A 15,904-nucleotide genomic window follows, 5' to 3' on the forward strand; every position below is an offset into this window, starting at 1 on the left:
AATGCAATGCTCTTATGTGTTTATGGATATAAATATAGGTTACAAATGATTACCACGCCGTTTCTTCTCCAGGTAACCTTGCTTTAGGATGTTGCTTAAGTCCTGTGCAGCCACCAAAGGGATGTCCTCGAAAACTGTAAAGTCAAAGCAAATAAATGTTATGAAGTGGTACTAACACACATAAAATTTAAAAATAAGTGAGGCAATAGGCAGCCAAGCACAGAGGCATAAAAAAAGTGTGTATATTGTTTAAATAGTAAAAAAAATGTTGATCTCTTCTAAGCTGCTAAAATATAATACATTATCCCATTGTTAATATTTCAGAACGTGTATTGTAAACATAAGAGATGAGTTTCCTGTAGTAAGCTCTATAAAGTGAATAGCTGTATCAAATGCACTAAACTTATCTCTCATCAGGGCTATTTTGCTTTATCACAGATTTTCAAACATAGGCTAGGACATAAATCAATAAATATACTGTAGCTCAGTTGGTAGCTACATAAATGTCAAGGATTTGATTCACAGGGAACACACGCGTATGTTTGAATGCACTGTAAGTCGCTTTGATAAAAGCGTCTGCCTAATGCATACATGTGAAGTAACAAAATCATGACATTGGCACAGTAGGTGAACAGTTCTTCAGACAGAGACATAAATCTTTAACCTCTTGATCCAGCTTTCATCAGCATCAAACCTCAGAGATCAAAGAGAAGGCAGGTGGGTCTCTGGGCACGATACCAGACCTGTTTAAAACTCATTTAGACATGAGCAGATGCTTCCCTCCACCCCACCGATGACAACATAAACTCTGCGGTATCTTTTCTCTTTAAACCATCTAATGCATATTAAACAGACAAAATCCCGCAGTCAACAGCGCAGCCGTCCGAAAAGCTGGGAGGTGCATTTAACCTGTCATTTTAAAAGATCACGGTAACGGCGACTTAACGCCGACACGACCACCGTTGATCAACTCGATGAGCGCAATACGACGCAAGCGGTGGATGTAACAGCTTGGGGACTCTAATGTCCCTATAAATAAGACTCAGCTCATCAAACAACACAAGAGTTCGTCACTACAACCCCACTGTATGTGACATCACCACAGAGCACCTCGACCTGCCATGTCACACGTCCAGTTTACCAGACAGATGACCATCTAGAAGAAAAGCCCGTGACCCTCACACACATTCACAAGCTCGCGTACATCAGCCGCAGACGGACACACGTAAGCCGTTTCCGTACGCGCGGTCACAACTACGCCGTCATAAATACAACAGTTTGTCAAGGGTAAGCTGATGGATCATCTAAAAAAAGACGGCCTTAGTCCGGCCACTTCTCTCTTCATTTTTCTCCTCCCGACACCTTTTACTCCCCTCATCCATCCACATCCCCCTCTCTTCATTTATCTAAAAGGTCAAGCCCTGGTAATAGTTCAGAGGAAAAAGAATAAACACAAGCAATGTGAGAATGGTGTACAATTAACAGTCCCTCTAATCTTCACACACCTACTGACAACCTTCTTCCCCGGGCCCTTGCTGTCTGACCCCATGGTGCGGTCATTTAAGCATCGGCTAAATGAATGGTGAAAGAGGAATATGCTTTCAGTCATTCTTCACAACCTGCGCCGGCGTTTCTTAGGAAACAGAACAGTGGGTGTGTTTCAAGACAGTCGCTATATTTATAATCCTTCCACAGGGTAGCAGTGTAACCAAACATTTCACCTACAGAAAAAAAGCATGTTTTTGTATTCCAAATCCCATCCCTCTCCGAGGACATGTAAGATTTTGATTGGACGTATGCACACGACAGCCAACTTCAGTCATGTGTTTTAAACCAATCAGAGCTTGACAGAAGACAAAAAAGCTGGCAGACAGAGAAGAAAAGAGCCCCTAACCTGATCCTCGCAGAACTGCCCAAACTCCTTCTTATTTGATCAAACTGATTATTACATACATAAAAAGGCAAAAGTCTATTATAAACACATACACACTTTGGTAGTACTACTGTGTTATCATAAAAAATGCACATGGCAGGCACGGGTCTTGTGGATTTTCATTTCGGCAATAAATTGCATTTTTAATTATTCAGAACGGTGAGGTTTCTTAACTCTAACCACCCCTTGCATTCTCCCTCCTTAATTAGCACAGAGCCAATCATTTCCATTTAAAATGCGCTGTGGATGTTTATGAATATTTCAAAACGTTACATCACCATCGTGCTCGGAGGCTTTGTGCCAACAGGCCTTTTCAACTTTCATTTATTTTGTTTTCCCATACTGTTTGTAATTTCATTTGTTTGAAAATACATCTGTGCCAACATCAATAATTACAAAGTATTGAGAGAAGAGTAGAGATTTCCACATAAAGGGAGTACGAGCTAGCATACTTTAATCAAAACAGAGAAGTCTTATACCCGCTTGTCGTTTAGCAGCTGTCCGACTCTGAGCTTAATTTTGCCCACTTTGTTTGTAAGTGTAAACGAGAGCAAACGTGAGGAGGAGATGTGGGAACGGGAGAAAAAGGGAACGACACAAAGCTAATGACTTTCCTCCAGGCGCTCTCTGCGGCTGCTAGGAGCTCTGTGGTGATGCATGGCACGGCCGCTGCAATGTGGCAGGGCAAGATTGGTGGAGTGAGGCATTGAGCGTGCCACGCGGGGGAACGTTCATCAGTGCCACGGCGGACGAAAAGTGGGGACTGATGCCACGAGAGAAGCTCAACGGGATATCGGAGAACCGGGGATGGCTGGCCCAGACTCCCCCCGCCCCCTCTTTCAGCAGCATGGAGGTAGGCACAGCTCCAGGTCACATTGCCCCTATCATTCTGCAACACATGCCTGCAGCTGCCAATGGGCTTCTGTGTTTACTCCTAACGGACTCATTATGCCGAAAATTTCTCGGTAACAATGATATAAAAAACGAATTGGATGGAAAGAGCAGCAGGTCTCAAATGAGTTGTGAAAAATCACCTCATATACTTTTTAATTAATTACAGGTCCTCAAACTAGTAATTCATATCTGATTATAAAAGCGAGGGCTCTGTGCGGATTTAACATCATCATCAACATGGTTAATATTGCGCTCACAGGTGACGTTATGAGCACAGTAGTTGATCCAGCTATAAAAATGTGAATGTGAGCACCATTAAATAACATCACAGGTTGGTTATGAATTACTGATAGGCCACAGTCAGAACTGATAGGTGAAAAGGCCTGGGTTTGCCGATCACATAAATGAAACAAAATGTACTTCAGACACATTTCACATTGTGTTTTTTGGAAAAATTAAAGCAGGAAGAGAGCAACACAAGCTGATCATGCCTAAATTAATCCTTTGTTGGGAAGAGCATTTATAATTCAGTTATTGTAACACCAGCGCATTGCAGCAGTCATATCAAGTGTATTTTAGCTTAATTCAATTCTTTACTTGGTGCTACAAAATCCCATAAAAGAACCATTTTCGTCTGTATGGTTTCATAAAAGGTTCTTTGAAGTATAAAATGGTTCATTAGACTAGAATAAAAGAACCACACATGGTTCTTCTACAGCATTGTTGTAATAACCTTTTGTTAAGAGTTTAAAATTGACAGTTTCAATTATCATTTGTACAACTGACATGAATAATTTTGAAACAAGTTGTTTGAGCAAAAAATATAATTTTTTGTTTGAGGATAATAGTTAATGACTAGGAAAAATGATTAGTTTGACTTCCATAGTAGGAAAAAAATATTTTGGAAAAAGTGTGATAAATGAAGAAAATATTTTAATAAATGATGGTAAACACACAGCAGATCATGACCATAGACTTCCAAAGTAGGAAAAAATATGATGCAATTTATTGGGTAGCATCAACTGTGTGCTTACCATCATTTATTAAAATATTTTCTTCATCATTTATCACACTTTTTCCAAAATATTTTTTTCCTACTATGGAAGTCAAAGGTCACTCTGTGTGTTTACCATCTTTTTCAAAATATCTTCTTTTGTGTGCATTAGAAAAAAGAAATTCAAACAGGTTTAGAACAACACGAGGATGAGTAAATAATGACAGAATTTTCATTTTAAAGTGAACTATCCCTTTAACCTCCTAAGACCTGGATGTCCACATATGTGGACATGATTTTTTTATGTTTGCACCATAACTGCTTCATGTTCTTAGAAAACAATTTGGTTATTATATTATTCCTAACCTCAAAATAGCTGGTAGAAATCTGAAAAAAAGACAAACCAAAACCCGGGTCTTAGGAGCTCGGTTAATGTCCATCCATATTTATTTTTCATTCTTTTTATTAGGATACAAACATAATTAAAAAAGTCAGAGCTAAGTGTTTCCTTTAGGCTTTAGTCATACTAAACACATCTTAAGCTTTTTGAGGAGACTGAAGTAATTTGATTATAATTAGAAATAATTCATTTCGGTTTAAGAGATCCTACAGCTGCCTGCTATAGTGCTCAAGTAGAAGGGGAGTACCCCTAAATACTTGACACTTCAGCTTATACTTTTATACTTAAGCTTATTGTTTTTTAAACTACATACAAAGTTCCAATCTGGATTCTGTATTCTAATAAAGAGATAAAGATAAAGAGAGAAATAATAATATATGATCACTATACAATTGCAAAAATAACAAATTCAATGGTGGACTAAAACTTTTGCACTGTACTGTTTGTATATATACAGTAAAAGTCTTAGGCCACCATGCTGCCATTAGATTTGTTGTTTTTGCAATTGTATAGTGATCATATATTATTATTTCTCAGTCTCTTTATTAGAATACAACCAGAAAATACAGGAAAAGTGTATTTATTATTAAAACAGTATAAAAGTATAAGCTGAAGTGTCAAGTATTTAGGGTGAACTTCCACTTGAGCAATAGCAGGCAGCTGCAGGATCTCTTAAACCTAAATGAAATTAAATCCTAATTTCTAATTCTAATTGAATGACTTCAGGCTCCTCAAAAAAGCTCAAGATGTGTTTCGTGCCAAGAGAGCTCACCAAATACTGACTGATGCTTGAAGAAGACATTTAGTTCTGAAAATTGTTTTGTTTTTAATTTTCCTGTATTTCCTGTTTATATCTTAAAAAAGAGTGAAAAATAAATATTGATGGACATTAAAACTTTGCTAAAACAACAAAGCTGGTGATGGTGGCCTTTTGCACAGTACTGTATATATACATATAGATATAGATATAAAAAGAGATAGATAGATAGATATGGATACATACATATAATTCTCTCTCTATATCAAAGTAAATCGTGCAAGGAATCGATGGTATCATTGGCAGCCATATCTACTGTATGTCTTTCAGCAGCGAAACTGCTGTTTGCTGAGGATGCACGGGCCTGTGGCTGACCTCGGCATGAACCTCTGAGATGAGGTGAAACAGAAGGCACGAGGGTCCCTGGGGGGCCGATGGGAGAGGCAGGGGAGGAATGCTGATCAGGGAGAGATGGAGAGAGTGGGATTACTGTGCTCTTCTGTACAGCACTTGATTAGAAAAAAGGAGCACTCAGAGCATCCTTAACCCCCCCACACCACATGCACCAATATAAAAACTGCACACAGAGAACAGCAAATTGACACATTTTTCCTCATTAAAGGCAAAAGCAGTGGCCTTTGTGCAATGCCTGAGCATAGCAGACATTAGAAGGGTGAGAAAAAGAGGAAACACAACGGGAAGGGGGAGAGCAAGACGGAGAGAAGAAGAGATCCCTAGGTGAACGGCTCAATTGAACATCACCTATCTAAATTGTTCTTAACAAGAACTGATTCGATTTGAATGAAAAGGATCTGTTATTCACAACATGAGACCTGAAATCATGCGGCCCCTGAACAGTTTTGCAGTATTACTTATTATTTACAAGATACCAGGACGGACCCTCAGTCAGGCCCTGTTTAAAGGTGCAATTGCGGGCTTCACATATTATATGGGAAACCATTTAGCATGCTTTAGTGCCACAACATTGTTCCTCTACTTACGACCCACGCCATACAAGAAGAGAATTTATAGCCTAGCGATGAGTAGGGAAAGCACAGGGGGCCCTCCGTATTGAGACGTGAGCCCTATAAATTTACCCCCATACATTATGACATCCATTCAAAAGTTTAACTGCGAATACTATAATCCTGAGATGGAAGAGAGGTGGACCGAAGTGCATTTGACTTGAGAAGATGTGACTTAAAAACGGTGTCATCATCACACAATTCTGTAATGAACAATAAGTTAAAATGTGAAAATACACTTAAATACATAGGAAAGCTTGGAATTCAGGTAAATAGCAAAATAAAGAAAAATAAACTATTTAAATATGAATAACTCATTTAAAATACCTGACTGTATTTGAGCAAGAATTATGCTCCTATATAAAAATATACCCATATCCACAAAGCTCTGTAGGCAATATGAAATTATGCTAAAAGATTATTTGAAAGGATTAATTCCTACTGGATTCCAGTACATTTTACATTTTCGTTTAATTTAAATATTATTTAAAATGACTTTGGGCCAAGGTATAAAATGCTTAAATAAACTGCTTACATTTTAGACAATGTGGCATTAAGTGCATTAAATGTGTTCAAGAAAAGTAATTGCTCGGGAATCAGCTTTGATTTATTGTTGTTTTATCAAAATAATTTGGGATTTGTTGAATTATTTTAAGAACTTGTTAAGAGATTAATTAGAAAAAACGGATACTTATAGCAAACGTAAAATAAATCGACATATTTAACTGATATTATCAAACTTCGCATATTTAAAAATGACATACATAGGTCTTTAAAAATAATATTACTTAAGAAAATTCAATAAGCTATATTATTTTGGTCGGCTTGTTTATTAAATTTCCCTCGAATACATTATATATATGAGAGCTATGAAATATGCCAGCAGACACGTGTCGACTGTCGGAAGACGCAAACCTTGATTCATGATATTGAGCATCGATCAGATGAGGAATGCAGCCCTGGTCGTAAAGTTTGACGTGTTTGTTAACGTTTCACATACATGTGTGCCAAACAGGTATTTATGACTGTCTGATAAACTCCAGAGAAGATGCTGTCGATCTGTTTTATTTTAAAGGGAAAGTACAATTAGCTGATTTTGAATTTTAGCAAAACGAGGAACTGGAAGGAATAAAATTAAACTCTAGTAAAATCATTAAGGTTATGTCTAATACTATATCGTTTTAAAATAATTGGTAAAAGCTTGATAAAAACCCACCAGGGGGCGTCGTGTTAAAGGAAGGTGAATGGTGTTCTCAAAACTTTGAGTTGAATTAGGAATCTGACTGTATTAATTTAGAAATAATAAATATGATTTAAATAAATAAGAAATCAAAAATAACAACAACTAAATTACATCCATATAACAGAATAACATTTAGCTCTATTCTTCAGTGTTTGTGATTAAACGAATGTCCAGAAATAAAGGAATAACATTTAATGTCTGACTATTTGGTAAAATACGTACTTTCGTCTTTTACGCATACATTCCGTCACGTTTTACCCTGACTTAATTCACAGAAACTAAAGTCAATGAAGGACGTGAAAAATGCTGGTTTGTAAACAAAGTTGCTAAACCACAGGACGAAATAAAAGAAATCACTAAAAATATAAAAAATTATGTTCTAGGGTTAATAAAAAAATCTGAAATACATAAAAATTCCGATCACGTATAAATACATACACGAGTTTATTCCGACATACTTAAAAGCAAACAAACAAGGTCTACATTTGACTTATTTTATAAAAAAAAATTTTATATAAAAAATAAACATTTATTGCCTTACATTGTATTAAATGTATTCATTATCGCTTAATTGTTGTTCTGTAAATTATTAATTATAGTTTGAATAACATAATTACATTAGTTTTATCATGAGTTTTATATTTTACTCGCTTTTATTGTTCATATAAATTTACCGTCGCTCTTCTAATGCGGGTTCTGCCATAAACCAACAATTTCAGTGGTCCAGACCTCTACAAACAATCATAATGTCATTACACAAACAAAACGTTTAATTCGTGACCTTTAAATCCGTTTTAAGTAATGCGCAACTGTTGCATTCTTGGATAGCCCGCACACTGCAGCGCTGAACTTGAAGAAAGTGCGTGTGTCCCCGAGTAAATAAATTAAAAGTTCAAAGACTTTAGTATTAAACAGTAGAACTGCAATAGCCAACAGTTAGACATTTGTAATCTTCATCCAACCATATGTGTACAATGTTGTCATTTTTAAATAAAGTTTGTGTTTTATTTTAGTTGTTACATATGCCAAAGGCTGCAATTTTTCCATCTTATGCTTCTCTATGAATACTTGAAAGCAGGATAAGTTCTCTTAAAGTGTTTGTATTGGCTAAAGACGTCTCTGGACTACCGCCAAGCAGGCATTGTAACAAAACTAATCACTTTACTGAAAATGCTGTGACATCAGAAGGGTTTTTGTTGTACCTTGTAATCTTTCAAATCAGGCCTGCCATCACTGTCAAAATTTTTTGGTTCAGTTGTTACCAATGGTTGGTTAATCACAAAATGCAAAGACACGCAGGTCGGCCTTAACCTCCCAAACGTCCAAAGCTCTCCCTAGTTGCTTGTTCAAATTCACCAAGTCAAAGCCCTTTTATGATTATTATTACATGTTTCAACACTCAGTGGAAAACATATGGCAAATCTCACATCTGACATAGTATTTTCCATTTTTAGACGGATAAATGATACCCGCACAGACTGACAAATCAGACCGTAGAAAGACATGAAATGGAAAGAAAATTTTTGGCCGTCTCTTCTGGTCATTTTAAAGATATAAAAATATTCAAAAGCTACTTAAAGAACCTCAGGAAGCCAGAAATATCAAATGGATTACGCCGTTAAACAAAGTACAATAAACATTCTTAATGAACAAATGCTAATTTTTTTTGGGGGGGGGGGTATTTTTACAAATGTCATTGTAGAACATGAAAAATAATGAACATTAAAAATGCAACAGACTGAGGGAATCTGCATTCGGCTAAAACCAAAAACAGACACCCAGACATCCGAACAGCACTTCTTCTCAGTGGGTGTGCCGACTAACACACCTACACACACTTTCATTTGTTTCCCAATGAAAGCATCAGGCCACCTGGGCCTTGCATCGAAACTTCATCAATCTCCAGAAATGGAATCCAGTGGAGAGAAAAATCAAATTCTCATTTGCAAGATGGGTAAGAGAGAGAGAGCAGAGAGAGAGAGAGAACTAGAGGTACCTGGAAAGGCTAACCTCTAGCTGAACCCACAGCATTGAATCGTTTTGCCATTTGTCTGTGATACTGACAAGCTGCAAAGAAGATTAGACACTCAAGGTTGTGACTTCCTATTCCTATCCTGTATTTTATACAATGCAAGTCATGAACGACTTCCTATCCTTACCCAGAGTAACTATTACTAGACCTAGAAATACAAACGAACGAAGATGCATATAATAAGGCAAAAATACATAATGAATATTGCAACGTACGTGATGTTGACTCATCACTGCACAACGAACAGGGCGACCGACAGCAATATGACATAAACGGCTGAAAATCTCTTCTGAATAGTCAGTTCACTGGGCAGGAGGGAAAGTGAGACATGTTTGGGTGAAACAGTGAAATTACAAACGCAGAGCGAGGAAGAGAGAGAGAGTGAGAGAGCGGGAGAAAGAGAGAGAGCAAATAACAGCATCTGCACCAGCATCACAGCCTTCAGAGAGTGAGATGAACTTTTGAACCCTTATGGCAGAAGCAGCGATGCACTAAGGATGCTCGGCTCTCATAATGTGTCTATTTCAATTAATTAATGCGGAGGGAAAAAGAGACTGGGAAAACGGCAGTGCAGAGGATGAGGGGAAAAGATGGTGTCATCTTTGCCAAAATCATTTAACATGCACTGTGAAGCCTGCCAATGCTTCGTACTTTACTCATATTAACTGCACAAAAGCATGTAGGAATATGAATTGGTATTGGATAATTACCAAAATACAGATTGATGACTGGATCAAAAACGGAGAAAAGATTATTACATTTTTATACACCTATCCCACCCAGTGAAACTTTATTTGAACTGGGATGTTGCTATGGCAACAGAGGTCGTCAAATGTAGACACTGTTGCCCTAGACGGAGTTCAGACAGGTCACGGAGTGACCAGGACAAGACCTCAGGGTTAAAAGTTTACTGTAGGGAGGAAGAAACACTCAAAGAAGTGGGCACTCACAGGAATGGGCTGCAACCTTATGTTTAGGAGATGGAGTTAAGAGGCTACACGGATGAGTACCAGCTGACACAAGCTCCTCCAACACTGAGGTCTATTAATGAGCATTCAATCTAATGCACAATTCTAATGTGCATTCAAACTGCATGCCTCTGCATGCTCTCATACTGAATTCTTAAGCATTAAGTCTAGAAAAAAGCAAAAATATGAAGAGATTAAAAGAGGGTGAGAGTGCAGAAGAGAGCTCTGTTGAAATCCGTGACAGTAATTGTGATGATGATGACGTGGATGATGCAATACATTTGCATATTAGGCTGGTCACTTTAGTTTGTGAGTGGTCGCTTAACTAGGCTAAAATGTCTTTTTCATCGATGCAAGCTTGTTTTGGACTCTCCGGAGAATAATTAAACAAATCAATTTCCTAACCAACTCAACTATTCATTTAAAGCCTGTAAGATGTTGGAAAAAATCAAATTTACATCTTGATGATCTAATTTGCGATAAAGACGCAACTTAACTCGGAATTCTCAGCTTCTCTCTGATTGGCTTCTTGAGCCCTGCCTGCAGAGACATGGTGGGGTAAGATAACAGGAACGAGAGGAGCTTTTGTTTCTGGACATAAATCAAGTCACTGGACACAAAGGGCCTAGAGCATGTGCAGCCTTTGATAGCCCATACATTGATATAGCCTCCTAAACATACAACTCAGACACATGCACTATAACTGTTTTTTCGAATATATTTGTTATAATTGTAATAGTTTGTGGATTTTATGCATTGCATTTTTTTTTAATAACTCCGATGCAATTTTGCATTTATACTGTATAATTTTAAAAATAACCCCATCCATAAACATCCACTACTCAAGGAAATTTGTAGCAAATTAAGAATGTATTTTATTTTATTTTTTTACATTTCCTAAACTTGACCTGGCAAAATATCCACCCCACCGTGAAGCTCCTCCTGTCCTGAGCTTCCCATCTTCGGCTGCAGGGCTGCTGTCATCCAGACGAGGCTGCAGGCACGGTGGGGTCAACCGTGCGGTCTGCGGGTGAAACTCAGTTCACATTACCATACAGACAGGGGCCCTGACAATAGAGCGCCCATCTGTTCCTGTCAGCTATAACAAATCTGATGTCAAACCTCCCTCTGGAGACGAAGAGGCAGCCCTTGCTAAATGAAATAACACTGACTCCTCCCACCGACGAGTCAACTGCTCCCCGTCCTCCAGTCAGGTTAGAGCACAAGCAGACACAGTCAATTTCCCTTCCTCACACACAAGCATGCATATGACATCACGTTGCAAGTAACGGAGCAGGAATTGAATGCCTATATTGAACGATATTTACCCTTCACGATGGGGTAAATTTGAAAATATCAGCATGCAAGGACACCAGCACATTTATATAACGTATGAATTCACTTCAGCTAAAAATAAAGACGCCCAACATGGTGTGTCCTTATTGAATAAGAAGCAAATGAGAAAATAGACCAAATCTGAATTTTGAATTGCTTGAAAATGGAGACTTTAATCTTCATGAACGTATTCATTTCCCTCATTCTAATTTTGCACACTCTGAAATGGTCTCCCATTGAAATTCCAAATGCCTTCTCATACGGTTTGATGTGAGATTCCCGATCGGTGAACTAAAAGTGAACCCTGAACTGCACTTGCCCTTGGTGGTCATTATCTTTATTGAAAGAGCGACATGATGCGAATCTTCTTCGAGTTACTCCTCTTTGACTTACACGCCTTTTCCGGCAAAGAACGGAATCAAAAGGAACACATACAGGTTTGACCCCTATTGTTCATAAATTACAAACATATAAAATAAATGGCATGGTGGACAATTCATTTTTACCAGGGTGGCGAGCGGTTTTGTGCCAATTAACAAAAAGTTGTTTTTTAAATAAGAACAGTTTTTAAACTAACTTTCTTTTACATAGTACCCTTCTTTAAATTTTTCTATTCGATTTTGACTGTGAAAAGAAGACTTGCTTCTGTAAAAAATATAACCTAAAAATAGGTCCTGAATTTTCTTTTAACACATTTAAGAAATCAGTGCAACAAAATTGAATTTATTATATTTTATATATATTTTTAATTCAATTATATTTCTGCAAAGCTTCAGGCTTTTGATTGTTCTGAAAAAACTGTCAGTCGCATGATGACTGATAAAAAAAGAACGAGAAAATTGATAAAATGGCCCTTAGGTACAGAGTTAAGTTTCAAGAGCAGCTGGACTAGCGGCTGATGATCTGTCACAAATCTAGCCTGAAGCAACAGCAAACTGCCCGCATTGGTTAAAAACATCAGCACAGCACACCAGAACGCAAACACAACAAACCGATTCCAAAACCGACCATTTTCAATCTGCTGTACATCCTGTTTCTGACTTTCTCTCTCTCTCTCCAGCACTTTCTTTTAAAACTTTGAATGTCATTCCTCCTGATCAGGTTTTTCAAATTGTACTACACATACAAGTTTACTCAAGAGGCCAAGCGGGATAACATTTTAACAACATGTGTTGCATATAACCAAACACTGTAAGCATACCACAACCTTAAAAAAACCCTCATACACTTCCAAAAAAGACTTCTGAGGCTTTGATATCCAGCTCTCCTGCCACTGGAGGGAGCTCTTCATCCCCTTTCTATGGAGGTAAAAGAGCACCCTCTCACCCCCATCACACACTCCCCATGCCTGCAGCAGAGTTATATGGGAATCCACTAGAGGGTGATCTGTTACCAAACACTTCCACTGGGGTATTTCATCATCACTATTGAAACCCTCACATTCCTTGTAGATGGGACTAGGAAATGTGCTAAACGTGCTTTAGAAAAGTTTCCTCTCAAATCATCACAGATTACATGCCTTGGACATATGAGTAAACTTACACAGGCACATATAAACACACAGTACTCACGCTCGGAGGCGCCTTCATCCTGGTAGTCGGAGGCCACAGACATATCATCCGAGGGAGCAGAACGTCCCAGACTGGAGCTCCGGTTGTCATCCGAACTATCCTCATGACTGGCTTCAACTGGAGTAGAAAAACAGAAAGCAGGAGTTTCGTATAACTAGAAACTTTGTTAAAATAAATGAGTGAATAAATAACAGTCATACATATAAGGGGAACGCTGTGGGAGGATAATCTAATCGCTTTGGGGAAACAAGCTTGATTTCTAAAGAACCTTTTGTTCCGGGAAAGACCGAATCAGAGCGGAAATGTGGGTGAGACATTCATCTGCACAGCACTGATTATGCAATTACTTGGAATTATAAAACAACTTACTGTGGGGAAATTCTTGTGGATGTCTGCAAAACAAAAGAGGATTTTTGTTAAAAAAGATTTGGAATATATATTTTAAAAAGTACAAAAATCAAGTTTTTGCTTAGGTTTGTTATGAATATTTTGAAGAATATATATATATATATATATATATATATATATATATATATATATATATATATATATATATATATATATATATATATATATATATATATATATATATATATATATATATATATATATATATATATTATATTATATATATATATTCTTTAAAATATTCATAACAAACATCAGCAAAAATTTTGATTTTTACTTTAAAAAAAATATTTTATAACGGTTATATATTTAGATATAATTCTATTCAAATATATATTTTATATTATATATTAATAGTAAATATACTGTAAATGATAGTGTCATTAAATAATCACAACTGCACATTCACTTTTAGCTATACAGTAAAACAAATGGTGAAAGTATAAATATAGATCAAGTTGCATGTTGGGTGTAACATGCATCTGTACAGCTGTGCACTGCAGTGTTTGCAAATATTCCGTTGCCAGCTACACCTTTATCATGTGACACAGTACCGAAAAAGCATGCATGCTCTTGCAAACACCTTGTTTTAGCAGAGTCAACCACAAAACCACTCTAGTGGGTAGAAGGCTGTAATTGTACTCCATGACTCTAAAAAAAAACAATAGAGCTGTGCAATTCACTTCCTGTTTGTTTAACCGTTGTCTTATATGTATCTTTATTGGAAGCAAGAACCTCAAGTATTTGCATCTGAAGTAAATCTTGGTTATTGTTTAATGCAAGGGTCTCCAACCTTTTTGTGAGCAAGGGCTACCACAATGGATAAAACATGGATATCTGGAGGGCTACTTTTTGATATAGTCTACTCAAAACTTTTTTGTTTTTCTTGTTGATTTTATTTTACTTGTTGATATGTTTTAGTATTGTTTAAAATGTTAACATACGTAAACCAAGCCAAGCTAATATAAAAAATGAGACTATTAACAGAATGTGCTTTAGCGGGCACCTCACAGGCTCCCTGGTGCACTATATTGGAGACCCCTGGTTTAATGCAAACCAGAGCATATAAGATCACTATTTATGTGTCGGCTCTGGAGCTTGTGAGCACACAAAATAAAAAAAAATGTGACTGTCTCACCTTCTCTGGATGACATTAAAATTTCGTATGAGAATTTCCCTGGATTTAGAAGCAGCATCACTGAGTTCCTCGTCCTGAAGTATATCAAAGACAAACAGTTCACAGTCTGTAAAAGACAGATGTTTTGTTACTATTTGATTTCAGAATGTAGAATACAAACCATAAAAAATGAGCAAACAATAATAACAAACAAAGTATTAAACAAACTCCACTTATGATTGTACTTCAGCTAAAAGTAGTTAAGATTAATTGTTAAAACTTTTCTTTTGTATTCCAGGTGTGGTTAGACAAAAACTGACTATTATACCATGTTGTACTGTTTTATCAAAAGTGCATACATGTTATAAAATATGCAAATAATCACAAAAAGACTGTTCTTTTTATGCAAATTACATAGTCGCCAGAATGTGAGGATGACAATAGTCATCCTGTCTGTGTCAGAACAAAGATAACAATCTTATGATTGGCATCATTCATGAAGAACCATTTTGTACAAAATGTTTTTTCTCTCTCTGGGGTAATCACAGCACAGCAGGAAAATTACAAGAGACAATTAAGCCAATGAAATCACAAAATGGTCTTATCAGGGTATAGGATATAGCTCAAATGTCACATTTCCAAATGCACCTCTGCCTAAACAAAATATAACATAAAATATAACACAATACAGGAGATAGGTGTTTTAAAAAAATACTGGAGCACTCAAATGAATGTGTATTAAAGCGTTTTTAATCTATAACTTGACACATTTATCAAATGTTAAGATCATATCAAAAATAATACAAGGGATAATAATACAATTATGCCTTAATAAAACAATTACACTAAAGTAATCACACAACATATACAGGCACAAAGATGATTATTTTATATCACAAAGTTCAGCATTCATTTCAGGTAATGATTTTTGATAAAAATGAAAATACCTTTTAATAGTTGTCTGAAGTCGTCAACTACCGTTCCCATCACTTCAACTCCAACAGAAACTGAAGTTAATAATGAAATCTGTCAATATGACTATGAAATTCAAACTTTTTTCAAATGAATGTGTTAACTTGTCATCCCACAAAACGAGTTAACAGTGTAAAAAAAATAAGACGTGTGAGATTTGGTCCACACACGCGCGCAAGTTCACGGAGGACATAAAGAGGAAGTGCACAGCACATTGTCATGTGAAAACGAAACAAGGTTAAGAGATGTAGGTGA

At 36.8% G+C, this 15,904-nt stretch overlaps 1 protein-coding gene across 1 annotated transcript in view; it reads right to left on the reverse strand.

Annotated features, from left to right (window-relative positions):
* The window catches only part of skap1 (src kinase associated phosphoprotein 1), a 38,499-nt gene extending 22,636 nt beyond the window's left edge, over window positions 1–15,863 (reverse strand). Inside the window, exons 1-5 of the mRNA XM_065273295.2 lie at window positions 15,625–15,863; window positions 14,699–14,804; window positions 13,522–13,544; window positions 13,153–13,269; window positions 54–134 (exon numbers count right to left, since the gene is read on the reverse strand). Of these exons, the coding sequence (XP_065129367.1) occupies window positions 54–134; window positions 13,153–13,269; window positions 13,522–13,544; window positions 14,699–14,804; window positions 15,625–15,664 (367 nt within the window). The 5' untranslated portion in view covers window positions 15,665–15,863. The remainder of the gene's footprint in view (window positions 1–53; window positions 135–13,152; window positions 13,270–13,521; window positions 13,545–14,698; window positions 14,805–15,624) is intronic.
* Between the last annotated feature and the right edge of the window lie 41 nt (window positions 15,864–15,904).

The sequence above is a fragment of the Paramisgurnus dabryanus genome, chromosome 1 (assembly GCF_030506205.2).
Source record: "Paramisgurnus dabryanus chromosome 1, PD_genome_1.1, whole genome shotgun sequence".
Lineage (NCBI taxonomy): Eukaryota > Metazoa > Chordata > Actinopteri > Cypriniformes > Cobitidae > Paramisgurnus > Paramisgurnus dabryanus.